Source organism: Panicum hallii, chromosome 3 (assembly GCF_002211085.1).
Source record: "Panicum hallii strain FIL2 chromosome 3, PHallii_v3.1, whole genome shotgun sequence".
Taxonomy (NCBI): domain Eukaryota; kingdom Viridiplantae; phylum Streptophyta; class Magnoliopsida; order Poales; family Poaceae; genus Panicum; species Panicum hallii.
In genome coordinates, this window is record NC_038044.1 from 18373685 (window position 1) to 18400141 (window position 26457).

General features: G+C 44.5%; 3 protein-coding genes and 1 pseudogene across 5 annotated transcripts; all 4 read right to left on the bottom strand.

The window, feature by feature from the left end:
• Window positions 1-304: 304 nt before the first annotated feature.
• On the bottom strand, window positions 305-1218 carry LOC112885714. The gene has a single exon (XM_025951327.1). The coding sequence runs from the start codon at window positions 967-969 to the stop codon at window positions 445-447; it is 525 nt and encodes a 174-aa protein (XP_025807112.1). The 5' UTR covers window positions 970-1218; the 3' UTR covers window positions 305-444.
• A 137-nt stretch (window positions 1219-1355) lies between these two features.
• LOC112885713 (uncharacterized protein At5g08430-like) lies at window positions 1356-11156 on the bottom strand. 3 transcript variants are annotated; one of them, XM_025951324.1, is made up of 16 exons: window positions 10577-11156; window positions 9626-9705; window positions 8959-9152; window positions 7135-8008; window positions 6778-6893; window positions 6477-6536; window positions 5817-5867; window positions 5492-5562; window positions 5170-5339; window positions 4717-4773; window positions 4588-4644; window positions 4337-4393; window positions 2852-2884; window positions 2480-2542; window positions 2295-2357; window positions 1356-2101 (listed from the first exon to the last, which is right to left on the bottom strand). In XM_025951324.1, the coding sequence occupies exons 1-16, from the start codon at window positions 10768-10770 to the stop codon at window positions 1704-1706; spliced, it is 2538 nt and encodes an 845-aa protein (XP_025807109.1). In that variant the 5' UTR covers window positions 10771-11156; the 3' UTR covers window positions 1356-1703. The 3 variants fall into 3 exon arrangements, with proteins under 3 accessions (XP_025807109.1, XP_025807108.1, XP_025807110.1); XM_025951323.1 differs by having other exon boundaries at window positions 2852-2914; XM_025951325.1 differs by lacking the exon at window positions 4337-4393.
• Window positions 11157-13197: 2041 nt separating this feature from the next.
• LOC112887414 (cytochrome c) lies at window positions 13198-15481 on the bottom strand. The gene is made up of 3 exons (XM_025953580.1): window positions 15278-15481; window positions 14461-14594; window positions 13198-13588 (listed from the first exon to the last, which is right to left on the bottom strand). The coding sequence occupies exons 1-3, from the start codon at window positions 15387-15389 to the stop codon at window positions 13496-13498; spliced, it is 339 nt and encodes a 112-aa protein (XP_025809365.1). The 5' UTR covers window positions 15390-15481; the 3' UTR covers window positions 13198-13495.
• Window positions 15482-16262: 781 nt separating this feature from the next.
• Window positions 16263-24553, bottom strand: LOC112886744 (annotated as a pseudogene).
• Window positions 24554-26457: the final 1904 nt, after the last annotated feature.

Genomic DNA, 26457 nt, shown 5'->3' on the forward strand with positions numbered 1-26457 from the left:
AACTTTTTTCTCGAGGAAAATACGGCCTAAAACTGAGGAACGGACGAAACTCGTGCGCCACCGCATGCACGAGGCGGGCCAGCCCCTGGCACGCAACTGACAGGGCCCATCCACGCCGATGGGCCATGGCCTTTGTGGATTTCAAAGCGAATCTTGCAAAACCATGCCTTGCGGCAAGTTCATGTTTCACTTTCACCCAAGTCTGACGAGCGACGACGGGGAATATGGTCAAATTGCCAGCATCTTGTTTGTCACTATCTGGTTGTTCATACAAATCTTGTTGGTTTTTCTATGCTGAATTTTTGAGGTAAGATTCCAATGCCTGGCAATACAATTGAGTCTTAATTTGTACACGTACAGCATGAACCAACAATCTCGATCGTTTGACCCTCCTCTCCCTTGAATCAACCCACATGGATAGGTGCGTGTCGCCGCCGGAACATCCTACACCGCCGCCGCGCCCACGGCGGCGCCGTCGCCGCCGCAGCGGCGGCCCCGGCACTGCGGGGACTCCTCGAAGTTGTCGGCGGGGAACGCCTGCGAGAGCGGGCCGACGTAGAACATGAGGTGGGCCGCGTCCTCCATGACGACGCGGTCGATGCCCCAGTTGAGGAGGAACATCCGCACCGAGACGCCGCCGAGGTTCCGGATGCTGCCGCCCTCCACGTTGCCGTAGATCCTCCGCCGGTACGTGAGCCGGTACCCGCCGTCGACGTCGAACTCGCAGTCCCCGCCCAGGAACACCTCGAACGCGCCGTCCGACGGCCTGTACGTGTACCCCGTCACGCCCTCCGGCAGGATGCCCCGCGGGAACCCGAACCCCTCCAGCATCTTGTACGCGCTCGGCTGGCCCGAGGCGTCGCCGGCCGCGGCCGCCAGGACCGTCGGGTCGGACTCGGACGCCGAGATGACGGTGAGGAGGAGGAGGACGAGCGGCAGGAGGCCGCCGAGGCGGCGCGCGGAGGCCATGGCGGTGGCTGGTTTCTGGGTTCTTGCTTGGACCTGCTCTTGTTCCTTGGAGGAGGTTGCTGACGAGGAGGTTTATAAGGGACTTCAATTTTGGAAAAAAGAAGTTGGGATTGGAGTCGTGAGCGAGATGGATTTGGATTCAAGTTTGGGTTGATGGGGATCGGGAGGAGCTGTCAGGTGTGATCATGTCGCAATCGGTTTGGTTTGGCGTGAGGGGATGGCCTGAGCCGGCTTGCGATCCACGTCGGACACGGACAGCTCTTGTAGCTTGCTCACGCGCATGCGCTTGCATAACGCGTGCCAACCTGCAACCAGCATGCATGCAAGGAAGTCAAGGGCTCAGACGCATTTCAGCAGCATCGTCACAGTACCAGAAAATTCGGAAATAATTTGATCCACCAAAGCATGTTTTCCCGTCAAACCACCGCGCAGAGCCTTGTCTGCCCATCATGTACACAAACCCATGGTATCTGATCGCAACTGCTTGACGCCAAGCAGACGTCTAAAGCAGTTTCCAGGCACAAAATACACCTAGGCCAAAGGGTGAGGCAGCTTACAGTCCAAATTAGGCCACACCTTGGCAGGACAAGGCAAAGCATCGGTTTTGCTCGGTGACTGGGTTTCTGGATTGGTGGGGCAGGGGTGGGGGTAGGATGTTATATGTTACAAAGGACTACATCTATTTACAGCTAAGAAGTCCTCGCCCCCTTTCTCCGATATTTCCAGAAGTACATCTAGTCATCTATAACATGAGGCCCTGTATTTGCCTCTGCCTCATTGATCACCTGCAGAGCATCTATGATCGAGATGGCGGCGTCGCTAGTTTGGCCTGTCTTCCAGACTCTGAAATCATTGGGGAAGTAGCCATTGTTCCACCAACGGTACAGTTGCTCCATTGAAAAAGGCCCTTGCTCGTCGCCCTGAGGATCGATGTAATGCCACATGCACCTGTGCAGTGAGGCTCCCCCCTTCACCTTCACGTCTCTGTTGACTCTGCGTGGTATGTTATTTGTCTTGTGCGCATGATGAGTATCATTGGCACCATTGGCTTCTAGATCAACAACTGCTGTTTGTCCACTGCTTTCACACAGCTGATCATCATCGTCATCTTCAATGGTAATAATATCAGCAGCTGAAACAAGTGGAAAGGAGAGGGGAGGGATTAGAACTTCAGAGGAATACCATGCTAAATCAATCAGCAAGACAACAAACTAGCAGCAACCAGCAAGTCAGGTATGACTTCATGCGACTGAAAATAGCTCTGCCTCCAAAAAAATTACCAGTTTAGACATAACTAGTAAAACGACAGACTAGTAAGAACAAACCTTTAGCACCCTGCTCTTGAGCAGATGTTCCAGGTACATCACCAGCAGTGTTGGCTTTTGTGGCTGTATGAAGTACGAATAAGGAAGAGTGTCAGGTAGCTCAACATGGTGCGTGCGTCAAAATACAGCAGCAGCAAGAGGAAAGGTAATAGAAGACCATCCTCAAAAAATTATTTCAGACAAACCTTCAGTGCTCCGCCTTTGAACATTCACTCCAGCTGTATCAACATCAACACCCGCATCAGCACCTACACCACGCAGAATGAAAAGTGAAAACAAGAAAAACCAGGCATTAGTGTTTCTCCAAAATGCAAAGCAACTAAGAAAGATGCCTCAATCAAGTTACACGTTTAGACATGCAGGGTCAGTATAAGCTAACCTTTAGCACCCAGGTTTTGAACAGATGGAATATCACATATATTATTGGATGCATGATGATGCAAATACTCAGATATCTCAGAATGAAAATGTAATGGCGTCATGGCAGATACACATGTAGCGGAAAGGGTGCTAGAAGACGGATCAAGTATGTGAAAAGACATGTAACAAGATAAAACCTTCAGTGTCCTGTTTCTGAGTATCCATTACAGCTGTACCACCACCAGTGTAGGCGTTAGTAGCTGCATCAAACAATGAATGAGAACAAGTAAGGTAGCTCAATCCTCATGCTCCAATTTTAAATCCTACAGACAGCAAAGCATAATCCATGACTCAGGGATTTTACTACATTATAATTAAGGAAAAATTGGTTGTGATGTCGAAAGATCCTCGTTTTAGAAATATATCACCGAACTGATTCAATACACTTAAATACCATTGAAAACTGTTAGGAAATTTACCACTCAATCACATTTTCCATCCCTCCTCCGCCTTCTGTGTTGCAGCCAATTCATCTTCCACGTTCTCTATTCTAGCGAGTTCGTCCTCTGCATCTCTGGTGCAGGCCGCCACCACACCGCAATTCAGACTGCCGTGATCTGGCCCACATCCACCCACAGCCACAGCTCCACCTGCAGCACGCCCCATCCTGGCTTCGCCGCACACCGCCACATCCCAGGCTCTCTCCACCCGTGGCTGCATCACAGTTAGGCTCCGCCAGAGTCTGTAACACTCAGGCAAGCCTCCGCACGAAGCCACACCCCAGCTAAGCTCCGCCAAAGGCTGCTGCGCACCATCCAGCTTTCACCCACAGCTGAACCCTAACTTGACTCTGCCACAGGCCACCACAGATTTTTGCACCTATGAGCTGCTGAGAACAACTATGGCACAGCTGACGCACGGACAAGCTCGATTTGGGTTGAAGACTCGTTTGGCCATCAACAAGCTCAGCTTGGGCTGGAGCACAGCTCGATTGGGCATCCTGCAGCTTCAATTTGAGTATTTGACAACTAAGCGGCTCGATTTGAGGAAGAAAACTCGATTCAGCCATTGAGAAGTTCGATTTGGGCAGGACTAAGCTCCATTTGCTGGCACAAAGGTTTGATTTGAGTTCCAAGCTGCTTAATTTAGGGGGGGGGGGGGGAGGAAGACTGTAGAACAAGGGCAGCAGGGGGCTGCGCGCTAGGGCACGGCCAGAGCCGGACTGATGAGAACAAACCAGCAACGTTTTCAGATAGAAGATAAGTGCACTTGTATCAGATCTGACGGAAAAATGAACTGATGGAAGGAAAAGGTGATGGAATGACATATTTCAAAATGATGCCATCTTTCAATGGTATTAAAGTGTACAAAGTCAGCTCAGTGGTATATTTCTAAAAGTGCCATTTTTCGATGTCATGGAATCAGTTTTCCCTATAATTAACGAGCAAAATGTGTGGCAAGACTAAGTTCATCCTATATCATATGGCAAAATTAGTTACAAAGAGTACCAGATGGGCACGAATAGCTCGTTAGTGTTAAGTTCCAAAGTCTTTGATGTCACAAATAAACAGGTGCAATGCGATATTGAGATTTTTCTCAGTACCAAACTACCAACTAAAAATTTATATCAAAGGGACAACAACTTCACAGAATCAAAGCAAATGTATGTTGTAAAAGCAAACCTTCAGATTTTTCTTCTGATAAACTTTTCAAGGAAAGCTCTGTCTCCCGCCCAGTACCTACAACAAATTACAGTGCTTACCTCTCCAATTCAAAATAGTTTAGCACGCATCATATAAGCAAACCTTTATATTTTTCTTCTGAAGAAATATTCAAGCAAAGAATACTCCCCCAATCAGTACCAAAACAAAAGGATTAACCTCCTATAGAAGTTCAAAACAGAAGTGCTGATCATCTAAGCAAAATGCAAAACCTTTGAATTTTTCTTCAGCGCAGCTCTTCAGAACTGATGCTCTAGTCCCATTGGTACCTACCCAAAAAGAAAATATCACAATGTTCGCCTCTCATTGAAAGCAGTTGAAAGCAAATTATATAAGCAAACCTTTATATTTTTCTTCTGAGCATCTTTTCAAAGAAACAATGCTTTCTGCATTGGTACCTGCAAAAAATTAAATGGTGTTTACTTTACATTTTAAAAAAAAAGTTACTGAAAAAAGTCAATGATATAACAAGAGAATGCCAAAAAAAAAAAGTCCTTTCGGTCCATGTGATGTATCCAATGACCTACTTTTAGTGTCTTGGTATTCAAAATAAAGAGCACTACACGAGGCAACCCTAGTGTAAAGAAGTTATATAAATTAACATCACAAATCTAAGCCAAAAAAAGAGAGAAAATGATAGCAGAAAGGAAAACTGATGATGCAAAAAAAATATCAAGTGCATCCAGAATTTATTTCTGTAGATTTCTCTGAATAGGCTTAACGTGACACAGATTCAATTGAGTAACAATTAGCAATCATAGAAAATCTTGGCCAACAATTCCTAGGAGTGTCACCTTGAAAAGTAACAGTGCTCTTCTTAGTAGACCTGTCTCTTGTTGTAACTTGAACTTCAGTATCTTTACTATCTTCTATCTCTGGAATAACTCGTGGGACCTCTTCAAGTAGACGTTGTTGTTCAGATGGTTTGTGTAAGAGCTGTTTCTTATCCAGGTATGCATCCTTAGTAAAATATAACCAGTCAAGGATATAACAGTACAGCACAAAGTCCACTTGTGAGTCAAAAGTACATTGACAGTCATAAACATGGAAAGAAGATTGAATTGCGCATTAAAATACATCACTACATGATCAAAAGAGCTCATGAAGCAAGGATATTCATATCTCCAACCTTTCTCGTTCGCCTTGTCAATTAATCTATCTAGTCTCTGAAGTTCTTTATTGATCCACTGAAAGAGAGTAATGGCCACTCGGTTACAATCTCTAACAAACAAATAATAGGTGAAATTAAAAGTGTATCTATAAGAAAACATTTCTGAGAACCAAAGTGCAGATCTTAGTGCAACCAAGTAATCAGAATTGAGATGCAAATAGTGATTATTGACTTAACAGAAAAGGAAGTTTATCTCGATTCAAAATGCAAACATTTTTCAGAACATACAAGATAATGTGCAAAGTTAATCTGATATTGTAGTGTACTTACATGACTCATGATGTCCCTGCGTAAGCTTCTTGCTTTATCCTCAAGATCACCCTGTAGAATCCAGCAAGTTAAGACAACTAGAAGAACCTTAGCACATACGTCAAACAAAATACTCAATTAAAACAAACAAGCATATGCCCAAACAGGAGAAAATTCTCTCCAGTATTGTTTGCTGCTAGTTTTAAAAATACAGCACCGAAAGACTTCACATACAAATAATAATCCATGACGATTTGTCGTAAGCATTATGAACATGCAATACTTGATATTGTGATCAGAGCGATGTCTAAGTATGCAAATTCCTTCAGAAATTGTACCCAAACATCAAATTACTGTGATACTGGATCATCAGTTCATCGATAAAGATACAACTGTGAGACAGGAAAAGGTTCTGGTGGCTCTTTTATCATTCAATGCAATGCACCAAACAATGAGATGGCATCTGGCAATATAGAAGTAGGCACATGATTCTTGTTGTTTTTAATCTCTAGCCTAACCCAACCTGTTTGGGCCTAAAAGGCATTCTTGCAGTTTACTGATTTTTTTTTTCTTTTCCTGGCTATCACCAAAGAGTGCCTATCAAACTAGAACATCAATGCTTGGCGTTATCATCTACCACTGCACCGCCAGCACCGCCAGGAAACAAGAAAGACAACTTACCACAGTATACCTTTCAAAGGATTCATTCTGGGCCTGCAAACGAAGATCTTCACATTCTTCCTGTTATAATAAACAACAAAATGTTTTGCATAGCATCATGCATGCATTAAAAATATGAAATTGCAAGGGAGGAAACAATAACATTTTAAATGAGAAATAACAATAATAACTGCAGTTTGATAGTACATACATTTTTTAACAAATATTTTTTTTTAAAAAAAAGGTGCAGGTAGGAATGTCCCCCTATTCAACAGCAGCTATCGAAACCTGTCAGCACACACGAGGGCACAGTAAATCGTACCTCATCAAAATCTTCATCTGACAACACCGAGATGTTGACGTCAGGCATGTTCAAAATACATAAAAGAACATTTGCTGTGTCTTTTATCTTGTATTCTTCAGTGGTTTTCCTAATGCCTGTTGTGCACATCTTTGATGAGCAGAAAATGAACAAATATTTGGACGCAAAAAGCTACGGAGCATGGATGAAACGTATATGGAATACACCACAGTTTCTTATTCAATCCACAGAAAGACAACGACGAATGCACAGCAAAATAAAAGGAGCATATGCATGAGAAGCTGATTTAATCATCTGCTAAAAGAATGGCAATAATGCAGGCAAATTAAGCATAGAATGGTAAAAGTCGAGCATTACCTGTTACTTTTCCAAGCTGGTACAACATTTTACGCTTTTGGAAACTATAATCTTTGGGATCATTCTTTATTCTAACTAAACAGCCAACAACTTTACTTTCAAATGTATCTGGCTCCTTTAGTAGGTCCATAACTAATGATCTCCTCAAATAGATTAGATTAATGTTATCACGAACAAGAGCAGCAAAACAACTCTTGTTTATTTCAGGAGTACGCTTCAGGGTACTGGACTGATAGCTCACAGTACGAGCTTTCTTTGTCATAACTGAATCACTGTTATCCTCAGAACTAGCGAGGATTTCATCATCTGATATCATGTTTGCAGCAATATGCTTTTCTAACAAGTAATATATCTTGTTGTACTTTACTTTTGATTTCCTAAACAAAAGCTGGAGCTTGTCATCACATATGACAAGTTTTTTCTTATCTTTTTGCAATAAATCTTTTTGTCGAATGTAGTCCTTCACCACTTCAGCAGCACGATATTGATCTAGAGTTTCTGATGTATCTTTCCCAATGGACAAAAGGAATTCAATGAGCTCTTTCGAAGCCCAGCCCACAAAGCCATTCCTCGCTGACTTGCCTTTCTTCAGGAAAGATTTTATTTTCATTGCCGTTCCATTTAATTTGGCTCGGGCAGACGGCTCTTCACCATCATCATCATCAGTATTGCCCACAAAGTCATCGTCTGAGTTGCGTTCTTCATCATTAAGTTTTTCTAAATCTGAATCCTGTTTGCAGTTCTGGCCTCTTTTCAGAATAGCATATGCTTCTTCAAGTTTATCCAGAGTCAAGCCCTCCTTGTCTCTAACTATTTCCCAATACTCCTTGAATAGAAATTCATAAGTTTCCCTGTCATTGAAATCGGCCCTCTCCTAGAAAATGCAGAGTTACTACCATTACTAAATGTGCACATACAAGGGGAGTGAGAAACATAGATTCTACATGGCATAGACTGCCTTGACTCAAAAAGATAGACTCCAAAATTTAAGCTACCCTAGATTAATTCTAAAAGGAAATTTGTTTAGAAATATGAAAGAAACAAGGCCTGCTAAAAAACATTTGCAGGAACCGGCTAGAACCACAAGCCAACAATTACTTGCAGCGCAGAAGCATATAAGTAATCTCCCGATATCGACAAGCAAACCACCACAAGTCAACAAATTATTCGGACCATAGAAGCTTATAAGATATCTCCATATGGTGGAATAAAAACAAAATAGCTAAAGTCTATCAATAGTTGGCAGAGGTAAGGTAACGATGAAAAGTAAAAGCTTGCGTTGAACGAAAACGTCGAAGCTTAAATTACTCTAGACTAATTTTCACCAAAAAAACAAAATAAATAACATGGAAGCAACTACATTGTTAGAAGAGTGAAATGCACTTGGGGTCCTTAAAGGCGCTTCTCCTGCATTCTCACACAGGTCCATAAACTCTCAAAGTGAGAATCTGGGTTTAAACTTTTAAGCGGTTCAGTCTAGGTCCAATTATGGACATGGGAACCCGATTCTCACTTGGAGCGAACCACTTAAAAAGTTGAAGGACATATATCGTCAATTTGAGAGTTTATGGACCTAGGTGAGAATCCGGGAAAAGTTGAAGTAGGACCCGAGTGCATTTCACTCTTGTAAGAAACAGGCCTGTAGCAACAGTTGTAGGAACTTCCTAAAGCCGCAATCAAATCATTACTTCCAGTACAGAATATTATCAGATATTTCCAGATGACAAAATAGGGAAGACCAGCAATAGTAAAGAAAAAGGAACAATATATGGCATGACAGTAGGGAAAACTAGGAAATTTCACAGAGGTCATGCATGTAATTACCCCATCAGAGTCAACATCAACATTCTTCTCAATCATGATGACCATCCTTAAACAGTTACTGCAGAACCCCTTAGTCTTCCTCAGGACTGGGACAAATTCCGCCTGTGCCACACAACCTTGGCAGAAGGTGTGCTGTGGACAGCATAAGCAATTGTAGTGGGAACGTCCTTCGCAAATAAAGCATGTATGCCATTCTGCAAATTTTAGTTTAGCCAATATACAGGATAACTGATAATCTACTGTGGAACAGAAGTACAGAACACGCATATGAAACCAGGAGCAGAAGTCACAACTGAAGTATATTTCCAGTTATGAGCTTTAGGTTTGATCCTGTGCCTATTAAGCAATTATGTCATTTATGTGTTCACACAATTAGTTGGCTGCCAGAAAAATTGTAGGCTCATGTTTCCCAAAAATTCATTTTCCAAATATTGAGCTGGATATTGCTGTCCCTAATCATACAATGGCTAGAGTAAGAAGAGGTAGCTAAAAGAACAAAGAATAAGCAATGTATAATCCGTAATCCGATATGGTTTCTTTATTAAAAAGTACGGTAGTGATGTGTCGAATTTCAGGAAGCCAGTCTGTTCCTGGACAGGCACATGCACTTTCACAACAATGATGCGCACTCATAGCAAGATTCAAGAAATACCAACTAAACACTCACCACAAATGAATTCTTCATCCGACTTGAGGAAGTCTACATCTTTCCCCACGCAAACAGGATGGTAAGCTTTGTGGCAGCTCCTGGAAGAAGAAGAGTGATGACATGGTGAAAATCTCAGGAACGCGAAAAAAAGGCTACAGCAATGGTACATAGTAATTCACCACCTTAGAGATGAATAATTAATAACAGCATGATACCAAGGGATTAGTCAACATCAATTGTCCAATTCAATTTCAATCAACCAAACTTTTACTGCACGACAACCTCGACGAGCTCGCTATTTACAAGGCATAACACCATAACAGTCACAGTAATTGGATGAGCGAGCAACCGACAACGTTCCCCACAAGAAAAGGACGCTTGGCGCCAACGCCAATTCCGTTTCCAGACTAGAGCTACAGCGCTCACTACAAACCAAGGTTTTAAATCTCCCGCTATAGCCCCCTATAGCTATTTGAGGCAGAGTACAGCTATTTGAACTCATGTATAATTTAGCCGCTATAGCCTCATTTAGCCCGCTATTAGCTGTTTTTAGAGTCCAGCCGCTAAACCCCTTAGTCCACTATTTAGAACCATGCTACAAACAGGGTGGATAAATCGCAAACCGACAGGCAACAGGACTGATGATTGGTCGATGTTTGCATAACCCGGGTCCTTCCATCACCGGTTTGGGTCTTAGGGAAACACTGCACTAACCCCTACTAGCCCCTGCGGCAGCAATGCCAAAGCGCGTGCACAGGCATCCTCCCGATTTTGCAGCTCCGCGAAGCATGCGGCTTTGCTCATTCCCCCAGCGGCCCTACCTACGCGCACTCTATCTCGAGCCTCACTCCCGCTAGCTCCGTAATCACCAACCACCAACACTTCCCCCTCTACCTCGCCGTAACCAGCGGCGGCAAGGGGATCATGAAACGAGATAGAGAGGGGAGGGAGCACCGCGGGCGGGCGAACCTGTAGTCGCAGACGCGGAGGAGGCCGCCGTCCTTGCAGACGAAGCAGAGGTCCTCCCCATCCACCGGCCCCGCCTCCTCCTCCTCCTCCAGCTCCTCCTCCGCTACCCACCGCAGGCGCTTGCTCCCGCTCGCGCTCCCCCCGCCGCCGCCGCTGGCACGGCGGCGCCTCCCGCTCCTCGTCCGGTTCCCCATCGCCGCCCGACCCTAGCGGGCGCCTGCCGGCAGGCGACCGCAATCGACGCCGGTGCCGCGAGCCGGAACAGAGGGGAGCCGGATCGGACGCGAGATGCTGCTCGATGCTTATTGATGCAATGTGGAAACGGATCCGAGGCGGCGAGGCGTGGCGACCGGGGGTGGATTCCGAGGAGGGAGTGGTCGCCAAGGTCAGGTGCGTGGGGTGGGGTGTGCCTCGAGGCTGAAGATGCTGGGCCGCTCCGCCGACCGCGGCTGGCTGCTGCGGAGTGCGCCGCGGGCCCCGCGGGCGGAGGTTCCGCGCGCCGCTGCTCGCCGCTGCACTCGATCGGTCTCTCCCCGGTTCCGGTCGCGTTTCACCGAGGCCACGGAAACCTGTCGTTGGGTTGGGTGGCTTTCATGCTCGTTTTGTTGCGTCTAGGCAGCCGCACGACATGCGTGCCGAACCGAGGTCACAGCAAACAGGTGATCTGGAATGTGAGCGGCACGAGCTACGTGTGATCCGAATTATGGTCTTAGCATATTGAAGTTGTTAGGAAAATCATTGTTGTAGATCCCTCGGACTCCAAGCTATGGCCGAACTCTATCTTAAGGACTATAAAAAAAAAGTATCTTAAGGATTAGCATGTATAAATTCCTTATACGTCAAATTTTTAAACCTCAAAATATGTTGTCAACTAAGATACCCTAGTACGGGCTTCTACAAGAGGTAAGAGCGGGACCAATGTATATAGCTCAGATGGCAGTAACGGTGGACCGCCTTGCAATCAGCTGTAAATATGATCAATTCTACGATGCTTAAGTTCTCAGAAGAAACAAGGTGGGTCCGGCTTGGAGAAAAAGGAATGACCATAGCTGCATCTGATGCTTCAGGCTCTCTTTTTTGTCATACTCTCTTTTTTGTTATACTGTGGGTGCCTAACACGTTTACCAACGGTAATCAGATGCACCTCTTTTAAGCCATCTAAGGATGATGAACTTACCCTGTTCCAGCTAATTGCATAGTAACAAATTCGATAAGATCGGAAAAGAGGTCCTATTGTTAATGAGAATAGTAATTTACTCTGTTTACCATGGTTTCAGCTTCTTCTGAAACAGCGTCTGAAGCAGCTTCTCTGGTAAAGTTGAATTTGTTTTAAAAAATATTTGGCAAAATAACTTCTCCCTATTATTCATGAGTGGATAGAAGAGGTGAAGTTAGTATTTTTAGCTCCTCCTGCCTAGCAAAAGCCGTTTCCAGCTACACGAGGTACTTCATGCATGAAGCCGTTTGCAAAATACCTCTTTGGTACAGCTTTAGGCGAAGCTGTTCGAAAAGCTATGACAAAGAGCCCGTATAACCTTCCGCATATTTTATACGCATACGCACGTGGCATTTGACTATCCACGACACTAAGACAACCCAAATATCTAGATTAATAAAAAAGTAAATAAGGTTAATAAAAAGGAGGGAGCAAGCTCTTTTTACCAATCAGTATGAGTTTTATAGAGTAACTTTCTTTTAGAAGTAGAGTAGATCGTTCCAACAGGTCTTAGAGAACCTTGCGCACCATGTGTTGAGCAAACAAAGACTTTCAAATGGACCGCGAGTGAGAATCTAAGATTTTATAAACTTGTTTGCGTTTGACTAGCAAATTTAAAATGGACCATGAGTGAGAACCTAAAGGGCTTCATAAACTTGTTAACGTCTAGCCGGCAAAACATTAGATCTCAGAATGGATTTGTTAAGAGCAAAAAACGGTATGATATGGATAATGAAAGCAGATGTTTGCAAAGTCTTCGCAGACCAGGTCCTGGAGACTACGTGAGAGTGAAAAACAACACACATTTATCACCCTTCTAAAAAGAACACTTTTATCACCGGTTAAAGCACATGCTTGAGTTTTAGTAGCTTATACTGTTCCTCATAAATGTTATTTTCATAATACCCATTGACTCTCGAGATTCGAGGCACAAAGGAGAAAGGAATGGAAGTAAAAAGAAAAATAGAACATATACGTCGTTAAATCTGCTAGCTCTTGGTTCGGCTCCGGCCTCGATTCGTTTGCAATCAAGCAGTTGTGAACTTTGCTTTAAATTTATCTCTCTTATAGACGGAATGACGGGTCTGGTGGGTAGCTCTCTGCCGCCACTCTTTCAAGGCTTCTCGACAGCGCGTGCATCCAGGTCCCGTACGGCGCGTGGGTTCTTTCGTGTAGATTGAGAATGTGGCGAAGGAGCTTAAAATTTAGTCTAAATAATCTAAAGGCTAAACTCTAAAAGAATCAAGCTCTAATCTTCTAATCTTAATATATAAGAAAAGTTGGATTATAGATTATGAAGAGACTACTAGCCCTAAATGTACTGCTACTTTGCACTAAGCAAAAGAACGAACATACAGCATGGCAGCAATGAATTAACATGACTTGAAACACAAGCAGAAGGATAGCAACTTTACACATCTCAGGTCCTTCAAAATGGGTGCATTCCAGATTTCCAGTTCCACCACCCGGTGGTCAAAAATAGGGCGCTGGAATTTCTCCAGCAGTTGAAACAGAGCCGTCAAAGTTTTGACTGTTTTTTGTTCAGCTAAACACCTAGACATTCGAAACAAACATAAGAACCAAAATGCTCAATAATTGTCTCGTGGATTGCACCCTGTTCAACCAGAGTGACCCGAATTGTCTAAACCTCTTTATTAAACTGTAAAACGAATTGTCTCCCCATGGTTCAGCATGCCATTTTTCTATGCGGTGGCTTCCTTCAGGTAAGCAATGAGATCAGCACGCTCCTGTGGCTTTTTCAGCCCAGGGAAGACCATCTTGGTTCCAGGAATGTACTGCATATAAATGAGACGAGCAGTTCAGATTATCAGTATTGACAAGGGTTGAGAAACAGAAACCACGGCTAAACAACGTGTGCCAAATAAATACAACTAGGAGTGGGCATTCAACAGAATTGCACAAGAGAAAATGTCACATAATGCAATGTGCTACAGTCCAGGAAGAAACAATTAAAACAGGAGTGGGAATTTCATCAAAGTTACAAGCATATAATGATAGGACCTGAAGCAACTGCATGCCTGTACATAACGGACTAAAGAATTCCATATGGTGGCAGTTGAGAAAGCTTAATCTAGAACACCAGATCAAACAGATTTAGTAGTTATTGCTAAAATCAATAAGAATGCAATCCTAACCTCCACTTTCCAAATGTACAGTTATCTACGAGTGTATTATCAGTTGAACAACAATCAGCATGCTGGCCTGGTTATAATGAACTAGCATTCCAGCATCTGTTCATGACTGTTGGCCTATAATTAATGAAATCATGCAGTTTGCAAGTTTTACTTTTGCCTCCTAAAGTTATTTGGCACCATCCATCTTCACAACTCACAAGGCAATTTGATGACGATTCACAGGACTAATTTATCAAGTTAAGGTAGCATCAGAACATCAATGATCCACCTGAAGTAACTGTCTAGGTACTCTACATGTTTTTTCAAGGAAACTATACTTCCTGGTGTTGGTACAGCAGGATACAAGTAATCTCAATGGCAACAGAACAGACACAAGATTGAGGGGGGAAATTTTCACAAAAAATACTACACCAGGACATCCTTTCCGCCTCCTTCCCCTTCCATGCCAAAAAACAAACACTGAAGAGACTAGCAGAAGCATCTCAAGTAACTAAGTAGAGAGGTAACAATACCTTCTTAGGGTTAAGCAGGTACTCATACAAAGTGTTCTCCTCCCAGACCACAGCCTTGTTCTTGTTTCCCGCGGAGTAGGAGTAGCCAGCAGTTGTACCGGACTGCCTTCCGAAGAGACCATTCAAGTTTGGACCTGCAAGTTACAAAATATGGTTCATATTACCACTTAGGACTTGATATCCATGTAACCAAAGTCAGTCAGAACAAACAACACCGTCAAACATGCATAAATGGTCATCAGCCTGTGCAGTGACAGGCACAGCCATATTCAGAACAGGAAAAGCTAATGAAAACTAATAGCACTACTAGCTTCTTCCATTTCTATATACCAGTTCCAGTTGCACATTATTAGCAAGCGGCATGAGTACAAATTCCTAACAGATAAGCTAAATCTAACTAGCGTCTACATGTAACGCGCAGCGAACTAACGGTCTTACCACCTAATCCTGACCATTCAAGGCAACGCGAGACAGGAACAAGCATCGCCGGTTCTACGTGGCAGCCCCAAATCAACCCTAAATCAAGCGGAGAGAATAACCAGCATACCGCATAGCCCGCAGGCATTTGATGCTAAAACAAGACGAGCTAACGAACAAACTCAAGTTCCTATCAACAACCTCGCACCAATCGATCAGATCTAAGCGCCGCGCGCGCCACTCCCACGAGGGACGGGGCACAGGCGAAGGAATCTACATCTACGGCTGCCCGATCTCAGATCCGATCCACCAATCCACGGCCCGAACGCACGCATAATCATAGGGGGATGGAGCGGGCTATCCAGATACTCGGCGGCTGAGTGGCGCGGGGGACGCTCACCTTGCTTGTGGCCGGCGCCCTTCTCGACGGTGTGGCACTGCGCGCACTTGGTCTTGAAGATCTTCTCGCCCGCCTTGGGGTTGCCGGGGGGAGCCTCCGAGAAAGACGCCATCGCCGCCGCGCGCACGCAGAGAGATCTGAGACGGCGGATAAGAGGAGGAGGCGAACCGCAACTTCTGGTTTGCCCTCTGAACTTGCGCCGAAATCGCAGGGGGGCGGTTGTTCTATAGACCAGGCGTGGAGGCGTCGAGCGGGGGAGGGTGCGGCGGGGATGCGGAAGTACGGAACTGCCCCTGAGATGCGTGCGAACTAGGGGAGGTGGAGGAGGGGTAGGTTGGGGAACGGGGAGGGTTCGAGAAGGTTTCCGTGGCTTGGAGAAAACGGAAAGCGTGGGCGGCGCGTGGGCGGGAAGCGTGGGCGCCCGACGTTCGGGGTGGGGTGCTACGTGCAAGGGCACCTCGCGGGCCGCGTCTTTGGGTTAGCGGGGTATGGCCGTATGGCGATTGGCGAGCGCCGAAGTCTTTTCTCTTTTCTGTTTGGCTCGTAGGAGAGCAAGGTGTTTAATAATACAGTCGCTCGTTCCGTTATTAGTTTTTTTATTATTAATATACGGTTCACTTATATTTTTTATAAAGTTTTTTGCCTTATATCAAAGCCTTATAAATTTTTTATCCTATACCGAAGCCGGCTATAAACTTACAGCCTCCTCCTTTTCTCTTTTTCCCTCTCCTTTCTCTTTTTTCCTCTCCTCTCTTCTCCATCTCCACCTTATCATTTAAGCTGCTTGCAATCTGCCATAATACTTCCTCCAACGGGTACGGACTTTGGGGCTGCGGTTGGTGATTCGCCAGGTAGAGTGGAGGATCGCGACCGTCGGTGGAAAGGGATGGGCCAGTGAACGGTCCTGATCCGTACAAGGATTAAAAATCTGTTTGGAATCGCATCACGCCACACGAATCTCGTAACTTTTTCATGGACGACAGCACCAGGAAAATTCCAAAGCTTCCATCAGTTTCAGCTTCAAACGGGATCAAATCAACCGCTGGTTACAGGGCTTGCACTCGGTTAAACAAAAAAACTTACTGAGTACTCACAGGCATGCAGATAGCAAACTATCTATCAAGATTTAAGAAACAGCATGTTACCTGCAAATCCGGGGGATAATTTCCGGGTCGATATCCGTCAGCTAAAGCTCCAATTATTCCAGGTATATCCAATTTTCTAGTTAAATCCGGATGGTGCAACTACGATGACATTAGACATTAGTGGACATGATTAGCTACATACACTACAACGTTTCTCTAAATATGTGACAGAGTGCTGGTAGAGGACAAAAGATAACATCAGCATCGCTAGCTTGGTTGTGGCTTCTATTAGACGCTTCATTTTCGCTTCAGAGCTTCGTAGTTATGTTGCAGGGTCATCCTAGATACTGAGTTAGTGCAAGTGTGGAGCTGAGGCCCTGCATTGGACCAAAGAGATGGTGTAAGTTGGAATACATAGAAATGCACACAAGAAGTGAAACATAGTTTTGTTGCAGATTGCATCGAATGATCTTTATCAATAGCTTACTTTGGCTTCCTTCCACCAGCAGGTGAATTGTTGGCATCCGGCGGCTTCGTCTCAGTGCAAGATGGCCAGCGCAGTGGGGGAGGTGGTGGTGGAGGCTAAAAGATCAAGTGAGCAAAAGTCAACTAGAGATTTATAGTTTCAAGTTATAAACTTGAAAAAGTTGTGCATCAGTGTTTTAAACGTGACAAGGCAACCCAAGGCGAGCTGGGTACGCTTGGACGCCTAGGTGGCACCTAGGCGACAAGGCGTGGCTGTTGCCCAAGGCAAGCTGGGTCCACCTGGATGCCTAGGCGACGCCTTTAAAACACTGTTGTGCGTACGATCATTAATACTTCTTTGTTTTGCATAGCGGGGTGATTGTTATGCAGTGAAAAGGATAAAAGCTCGTACCGCAGGAGCTCTTGTCTTTACACTTTCAGTCAGTGAAGGAATCATGTTATTTGATTTATATGCTTGAGCCCGGACTCCCTCACGCAAACCCTACAAAAAGATATTCTTGATAAATTAGCACACCAGTGAAGTAGTATCAATGTATATTCTCTAATTACATGTATTCGCCGCCTCTTAAACTAACCAGCTACCATTTTTGGACCTCACTTCTTGTCAGGCGATGTCCTTTCTATTTCAATGCAAAATTCTACATATTTCAATAGATGTTGATTACATTTAGGGAAGCATTACTGTGTTTGGGATGATAAAGCCAGGATGCAGAACCAGACCAGTTCAGGTTCAGCTGTACTGGCAGTTTTCAGAACCATGCCTAATACTAGCATGAAATCCTATGCATGAAATGTTCAAGACCCGAGAGCAAGCTCGAAACAATAATTACATATCCCAGAATTAGGTGCACACCAGTTTTCATAATGAGCCTGCTCTTTGCATAATGTAATGGGCTAATGGCAACAGTTCAGCCTTTTTGTTCCAGGGCTTACCAGTAGTGATATACTGTTATACTAAGGTTTATCAGTAATGCATGTGAAATATAGAAGCAATCAGGATAAGGACAAAACAAATCGTATTGTTAACTTAAACACTGCAGGCTCACATTTATGTGGTATATGTTAAACCAACAACACAAAAGGAAAAGAAGCTTCTTACCTCCTTGTTTGGCTTTCTGAAATTGTCTAGACCACGGTCATCTCTAACATTGGAAGTCAGCATTTTCCTAGGAGGCAGGTTAAAAGGGCAGAAAAATAAGACTTGGTGCTTAGAGAAATAGAATTAATCCAATTTTGAAAACCAAAGCACTCCAGGTCCCTAGTACAATTGTTCTGACAAAAAGCCCCCTGATAGAATTAGCACCTTGACTTTTGCTTCCCGTCCACTTGAAATTCCACCCTTTCTTTCGCATAGCTGTCAACAACAACAACAACAACAACTTAGCCTTTTGTCCCAAGCAAGTTGGGGTAGGCTAGAGATGAAACCCACAGAAAACAAGAATAAGAAACACAAAAAGGGTACAAGCCAAAGGAAGAGTTAGGGATTAAACAAAAAGAAACAAAGGTCACGGTTCAGGTACGTTAATTGCTAATCTCCAAGCGCTCCTATCCATAGCTAATTCCTTAGCGATATTCCACTCCTTAAGGTCTCTCTTGACCGTCTCGTCCCAAGTTAGTCTAGGTCTACCTCTACCTCTCCTTACATTATCGCCCCGCTTTAAAACTCCACTACGCACCGGCGTCTCGGGAGGCCTCCGTTGTACATGTCCAAACCATCTCAACCGATGTTGAATCAACTTCTCCTCGATAGGTGCCACCCCGACCCTATCTCGAATCTCTTCGTTCCGGACTCTATCCCTTCTTGTATGCCCACAGAACCAACGCAGCATACGCATCTCTGCTACACTCAGTTGCTGGACATGTCGCCTTTTTGTAGGCCGACATTCAGCACCGTATAGCATCGCCGGGCGAATCGCCGTCCTATAGAACTTACCCTTTAGCCTCTGTGGCACCTTCTTGTCACAGAGGACGCCAGAAGCCTGCCGCCACTTCAACCAACCGGCTGAAATTCTATGCCTAACATCTTCATCAATGTCTCCATCTTTTTGAAGCATTGATTCTAGATACCGAAAAGTATCCTTCTTGGCCACCACTTGACCTTCGAGGCTAACGTCCCCATCCTCATGCCTAGTCGGGCTAAAGTCGCACATCATATACTCGGTCTTGGTCCTACTCAGTCTGAAACCCCTCGACTCTAACGTGTGTCTCCACAGCTCCAACTTCGTATTTACCCCTGCCCTACTCTCGTCAACTAGCACCACATCATCAGCAAAGAGCATACACCAAGGGATATCACCCTGTATATCCCTTGTGACCAAACAATACAAAAAATAGCAGTTGAATCTCAGAAGTTCTTTAGTCAAGCAACCGAGCAAAAAAGTTTGCAGCGACAACCTTATATTTTCCAGCACGCTACTTTTAACAACACTGGTAGTTATTGCCTTTTTGGGAGTACCCTGCATGAGGAACAGAAAGGAATCAAGAAATTTACAATGAGAAAGTATGTTGTCTTTTAAATTTTCTATGTTAATCTCTTTCTGCATGTTAGAATAGAATTGATATATATGTTGTCATTTAAATTTTCTATGTTAATATCTTTCTGCATGTTAGAATAGAATTAATACATTTATGCAATATGATGAGAGAATGGATAGGAACATACTTCTGTGACCATAACACCCTTTGAATAGTTAGGCATTGCTCTTGACCCGATAGGTGATTTTGGATCCGGTTTCATTGTACTAATATTGGTTATAGGGCGCCTTTCTCCAGTAGAAGGGCGCTGTGGGATGAAAATATCACTTTTTTTTGGTGAGACATCTTTTCGGAGTCAAAGGCCAACATGAGATGGCAACATTAGTTTGCTTCTGTGCAGTCTCTCTGGTAGTAGGACGTCTCTCAGCAGTAGAAGGCCTGTGAGGCAGAGCATGCTTCGGTTCCACATCTCTAGCAATGGGGCACCTCTGTGCGGTAGAAGGCCTGTGAAGCGAACCATGCTTCAGTGCAACATCTCTAGCAATGGGGCGCCTCTCTGCAGTAGAAGGCCTGCATGGTGGAGCTGCAGTGTCATGCTTTAGTGCAACATTGCGAACAATGGGGCGCCTCTCTGCAGTAGAAGGATGGCACAGGGTGACAACATCAGCATGCTTCTGTTCACCCTCTCTAGTGACAAGGCGTTGTTTGACAGCAGATGGTCGACATGAGGTGGCAATACCAACATGCTTTGTGGCCATATCTCTGGTGCTAATGCGCCTTTCGCCAGTAGAAGGTCTAAGTGGGCTAGCAACGTTGAAATGCTTTGGAGCTGACTCTTTGGTGATAGGGTGTCTGTCAGCAGTAGAAGGTTGATGTGGGGTAGCAATGTTGGACAGCTTTGGTGTTGACTCTTTGGTGACAGGGCGCCTATCAGCAGTAGAAGGTCGACGTGGAGTAGCAATGTTGCATTGCTTTGGTGCTGACTCTTTGGTCATAGGGCGCCTGTCAGTGGTAGAAGGTCGACATGGGGTAGCATTGCTGGCATGGTTTAGTACTGACTCTCTGGTGGCAGGGCGTCTTTCAGAAGTAGAAGGCCGGCATGGGGTGGTTACTTCAGCAGGTTTCCTTGAAGCATCTCTAGTGACAGGTCGCCGTTCTCTGGTTGAGGGCCGTTGTGATGCTGCTGAGGAAGGTCTTCTTAAACCTGTAATGCCACTTCTTGCTGTGGTGCCAACCAAATTGCTGGTTGCTTCTCTTGGCCTTCGCAACGACTGGATATTTTCTGGCTTTGCCATCTGGTTTATCACACTAGGCTTACATGAACCAGGTCCCTGAAATTATTCAAAAATAGCTTATAGCCTCATAAAAAATGTACAGGTTTTAGGCCATATAATAAACACAAAATATATCTGTATGGCTAAAGACAGCAGGACATTGAAGAAATCAATCTAGCCATCTAGCCATGCAACAACGTAACTGAAATAGAGAGGACCTATCTGATGCATTCTAGTTCTGTAATTTCATAAATAAAAAAGAGGCATTTTTTAATGCCTTGCATGCTAGGAAGCTGGACACTATTATACCAGGCTCCAATACAATACTCTACTTATTACTTATTAGAAAACAAATCACATACAGATTGCAACAATGAACAAGATGAAAACATGTGGAAATACCTTAGTAACAATTGTGTGATCAGAAACATTACTAGAAGTCATCTTTACAGTCTTTGGAATTATTTTTGAAGCCTGACCAATCCGAGAGTCTTTCTCAACTATTCTCTTAGGAGTTATCATAATCTCATGAGCCATTCCAGGATCATTTTGGCAGGAATTAGCATGTTGCTTCAACATATCCATTTTGCTAGCATCTCCTCTCATTTGTTTGCCAATTTGCTGCAAGCCACCAACTTGTGAAGAATGACTTGACGCAGAAATTTCCCTAACTAAGCTCCCATTTTCATGATAAACATTGCACCCAATTTCATGCTCAAATGTGGTTACAGTTGTTGTCTGCTCCGTAGAATCATCAACAAGGGTTCCAGATTCACTCAGAGCTCCATGATCTGCAGCTGGTTCATATTCTCCTGTTTGACTAGAATTGCTGCCATCACCACCATACTCCAGATACAATTCAGTTTGCTGGTTCTGCTGCTGTAAAGCCTTGAGCTCCCTAATCCTCTTAAAGTATTCTTCAAAGTATGCCTTCTTCTTAGCAACTAATCCATTGAACTTTCCAAACTCTTCATGACGCCTGTCATTGGTAAATACAGACCACTTTTCCCATTGTAACGATTCTAAGTCAAATCTTCCAAAAGATATGGAACCATGACCAAACATTTGTGACGTTCCCTAAAGGAAGAAATAGCACCAGTAATACAGAAGTGTGAGAATATCAATAGGCGATATAATTCCCTAGGAAAATGCAATAGCAGAAAGGATGTTAGCTTATAAGGAACCTTTTGGGTTAACACCACTAACTAGTACACCAACACAGACAAGGTAGTGGTAGTTACCATGGATTCTGGAAGATTTTGGAACTTCTATTACACTGGCACATTGGTGATAGGTTCACCATAGGATTATTAATCTTTGCCTTGAATAACTTTTTATGCCAATAGAAAAAGGGAAAATTGGATCCATACCATTAAAAGAATCAATCTTTGGATATATACCATCAAAAGATTTAATTGTAGATATGTACCATCAAAAGATGGAAATGTATAGATATGTGCCATTCTGTTTGCTTCCGTTAGTTTCACCGCTAGCTTTATCTTTTTTTACCAATCCAGTGCACCCTTCTTCCAAATAAAAAAACAATGTCATCCGGCAGCCCGATCAGAACACACGAGGGAAAAAAAAGCGAGATCTCATCCTCACGCATCTGCTGGCTGCTGCCTCCCCTACAGCGCGCTCTCCTAAGGCCACGCCGGCGGCACGCTCCCCGGTGACCGCTGCCTCCTCCTCCTTCGTACCCTCCGGACAGCGCGGCGCCCCCGGCGCACCTCGGCCTCCACACTGCCATGGCGCTCACCTGCTTCGCGATTGTCGGCACCGACTTGCTTGGCCACCGGTGAGTCCTGGCCAACGGCAACGCTGGCTTGGAGCGCTATGCGACCGAGATCCTGTGCGTGTTCGCGTGGCCAAGGGCCTCTCCTCCGTCTTAGAGCCGCGGCTAGGGCGACAGCAGCAATGAGCCTAGGGCGGTGGCGAGCGCAGTCCCCGCGACAACGAGCGGTGGCAACGCAGAGACGAGCTCGGTCAGGCGACGAGGTCCTCGAGCTCAACAGAAGTTAGCGTGGAGTTAACAGAAGTGCTAAGTTGCTAAGAAGTGTCATCTTTTGATGCTATATATCTGTTGTTGAATCTTTTGATGGTACATATCAAAAGACTGGTTCTTTCGAAGCTATGGATCCAATTTTCCCATAGAAAAAATAAGGCTCCTCAGACAGATACATGCCTAACAGTAGTTTCTATAGAAGTTCTAGCAATTTCTATCACTTCAGGTAAATTCATTGCCTGTACATTGTACTTGGCACTAAAAATGAATGCTGAAAGAGAGGTTTACCTGTGAAATATCCTGCACAGAAGTTTCCTCCTGTGACCATGCAAAAAAGTTTTGATTGACCTCAGTTGCCATCTTATATTGTGTACCTAATTCATAATTGCTGGGCTCACTTTACTTGTAAACCCTGCAAAATTAAACAAGGCACATTCATATATAGAGATTGAGGTTTCATTTTGACAACAAAGCAGAACAGTACTGGACAAAGTTGTTTGGCACTTTAGGCAATACTTGGTCAAACAATTGGAGTTAGCTCCACTGGAAAATCTCTGAATGCAACCTATAACCCTTGTGTGAGCCCAACTAGTAACATCACAGCAAGAACATGCAGTGTCTTGCAAAATCGAATCCTTGCATAACCATTTCAACAGGCCCAACCGAATTCATGAGCGCTGTCAGGACGAACTGACAATGATATAAGATCCTCCAGTACACTGTTTAGGAATCAATAATTTCACATCACTGCGAACTAATACATGATAGGGTCCGGAGCTCATGATAAATTCCAAAATCCCAACCAGACCATTAGCATCAGTCTCGCCACACCAAACTTCAGAAATCAAAACTTCACCTACACGTTATTCTAGTACTACATATGCCAAGCAGTTAAACCAGCAAATATCTATAGTACTCTAACTAGTAACTAGGACAAGTATGGGACAGCAACACTGCAAGGTGGGGAAAGGCCGAAAGGATGACAATGAGGAAGAATGTACGATCCCATAAAAAATCAAAATAATATCATGTCATCGTAAACAAGCTAATTCTAGAACTCAAACGTCTGATAGATTGAAAGGATGCTCCATAAAAATAAAAATAATAGAAATCTGCAAAGAACTAGTACTAATCAAACAGCAACAGCCAAAGCTCAAATTCTGAAGTATTCATAAAATAATTTGGAGCGAGTGGAATTGGGAAAAAAATAAACAAAAAGGTTAGCTAAACAAGAAAGTTTTAAACTGCAAAGTAGCAAAAATCACGCCCCATATTTGGAAAGAAGGATATCATTGGTGGCAAAACAATTTGGAAAGAAGTAAATTGAAAACATGAGAACTACTAGAATAGGAACAGGGAAATAAATCTTTCTTCACAGGAAAAGCAATAGAACCGCAAGAAAGGGGATTCAAGCAGGAACGCAGCAGGGCACATGAAATTACAAGCGAATCCAGGGGCAATGCGGAATTCCTCAGAGCTACCAACGTCTAACCACCGCCAACCTTGCGACGCGACATCTACTGCACGAATCTGCCCTCCAAGCCCGACCAAGAAACCACACGAACAGCACCATTTCCCCCACCCCGAAAGACCCAAACCCACCCAAGAACCAAGCAGGAGCGGACGGGCCGGAAGCAAACTAGCATACCTGGAACCGCTAATCACCACCCAGCCGCCTATGCATCAGATCCGTCGCCGCGAGGCGCCGCGCGTCCCTCTGCCCCTGATCCGGGCACGAGCCAGAGAACAGCCCGGTCGCGGTCTCTTGCAGCCCCAGCCCGAGGAGCTACCCACCGCCGGCGGCGATTCCTTCCTCGCAATGGGGATCCCTTCCTTGCTCGCGCCAAGCACGCCGGATTTAGGTGCGGATTGGCGAGGAGGCGGCGTGTGCACGTAGTTACTACTGGTAGAGTGACTGACTGCGCTTTGGTTGGGTGGTCGCGGCTGGAGAAGGCGCGGAGTTATTTACGAGGAGAGGAGAGGGAGTTTCGTGAATGATAAGGAAGTCCAATATAGTTATCAAATTTCCAATATTAATACTGTGTGATGATATTTTTCACTGAGATTGGTGTAAACAGTGTTGTTAGTATTGTTTTACTTTGCAGTGAGATCCATATATTAAAGCAATATTAAGTGCTACGATAAAATATATAGAAAAACGTATAGAGCTAATTAAATATTTAGTAAATACTGCTTTTGTGTTTCTAATGTATATGCATTTATTAAGAATCTAGAAAACCAAATAAATAATATGGTTTTTAATAAATACTTAGAGGTAACAAGATTATTTTTCAGAATAAGTAATATGTTTGAAAGTTTATTAAACAACCATCTTTTTTTGACAGAGGAAGTATATGTATTTGAAAAACATAAATAAAAGCATACGGTCCATGCACATACTTAAAAAATATGAATCTTCTGCTCATCCTCTACTCCTTAAAAATAACTGAGGCGGAATGTAACACCCTAATTTTTAAATTAGAAATCTAAATAAATTTTGTTAGATTATTTACAGGATCCATAAAATTTTTATTCAATTATTTTAATTTTAGACCATTTACCGTGAATTAATTGTAGTTTACTAGACCCTAAAAAAAATATAGATCTTATGAATTTATACCATTGCATTGTTTTATTGTTTATCTTCTATTCGAATTTAAATTTTAAATTCAAATTTAAATGCATTTGAATGCAATTTTTTCTCTCTCTTTTTCTCTTTGGGCCAGCCCATTCTCTCTTTCTCTTTTCCCTCTCTCTTTTTCTTCCACGCGGTCCAAACCTAGTCAGCCTTTCTTCCTTCCCCTCCCTTCCTCCCGCACGGCCCAACCGGCCTAGCTGCTTGCGCCTCCCCCGGCCCAGCCAGCCCGCGCGCCTCTCTCTCCTTCCCTCCTCTCGCTGACAGCCGGGACCCACTTGTCGGGGTCTTCCCCGAACTCCAGATCGAGTCGGGCTCGGACTCGCGTTGTTTTCGGCCGCCGCGTGACGCCCGGACCCGCACACCAAGGCACCCGCGGCCGCCTTATAAAACCGCCGCCCCGTGCCCTAGGACCCGTAAGACCCACGTAGGACCCACAGCCGCCGCCTTTTGCTTCGCAACCCTAGCCACGCCGCCGCCTTCACCGCTGCTTCTCGGTCGCCGTCGCCGCCTCGTCGCTCTTCTGTTGCTGCAAGCCGCCACCAAAGCTTCGCCTTGGGGTGAGGAACCTCGCCGACATCTTTTCCCCTTCTTCTCCGCCTTCCCGCCGTGAAGATTGCTCGTCGACGCCGCCGTGCCGCGCCTCGCCGTTGTCCGCCTTCCCCGGCCCCCGGCGTCTTGTCTTAACCCCTAGACGTGTTTCCCGTAGTGCCCGCGTCCTTCCTGTGCAAACCCAAGTCGCAGTAGTGACCGGAATCGTGTAAACGCGATTCTCCAACAAGCCCGCCACTGCAAGACGTCGCCGTCGGCGTCCAGCGCCGCCGCCCCACAGCCGCCAGTCGTCCCCCGCCGTCCAATCCAGATCCGATGGTATAGATTAGATCTAAACCGCAATCAAATAACCGATACCGGTCAACCCTAAGAAATTTTGCACTTTAGCCCCTGAGTTCTATGGAAATCAACCCGGAGTCCATGGCAGTTCAAAAGTATTCAGGAATAGATCTTTTTTCTGTTTAAGGGCATGTCATTTTTCAAAATATAACCCACCGTCCCTAGCCACTCTGTTTTTCAATCTAAATGTTAGGCCTAAGGTTTAATTATGTTCTAACCCTCGGTTTCTTTGTTCAGAGCCCTTCTAGTTTCAAATCTTCTACACATAAGCCCCTAGAATCATGTTTTAGCCATAACTTCTCCCGTTTTAACTCCGTTTTCATCGATTC

Bases quoted from the DNA above. Each gene is read 5' to 3' on its own strand.
- LOC112885714 (XM_025951327.1), bottom strand. From the start codon at position 969: ATGGCCTCCGCGCGCCGCCTCGGCGGCCTCCTGCCGCTCGTCCTCCTC.
- LOC112885713 (XM_025951323.1), bottom strand. From the start codon at position 10,770: ATGGGGAACCGGACGAGGAGCGGGAGGCGCCGCCGTGCCAGCGGCGGC. The intron at 5,563-5,816 runs GTAAGTACACTA...ACTCTCTTTCAG, and splicing joins GCAGGGACATCATGAGTCAT to TGGATCAATAAAGAACTTCA. The intron at 4,645-4,716 runs GTTTGCTTATAT...CTTTTTGGGTAG, and splicing joins CTCAGAAGAAAAATATAAAG to GTACCAATGGGACTAGAGCA.
- LOC112887414 (XM_025953580.1), bottom strand. From the start codon at position 15,389: ATGGCGTCTTTCTCGGAGGCTCCCCCCGGCAACCCCAAGGCGGGCGAG. The intron at 14,595-15,277 runs GTGAGCGTCCCC...TGTAACTTGCAG, and splicing joins GGGCGCCGGCCACAAGCAAG to GTCCAAACTTGAATGGTCTC. The intron at 13,589-14,460 runs GTATTGTTACCT...ATTTATATGCAG, and splicing joins ACCTGCTTAACCCTAAGAAG to TACATTCCTGGAACCAAGAT.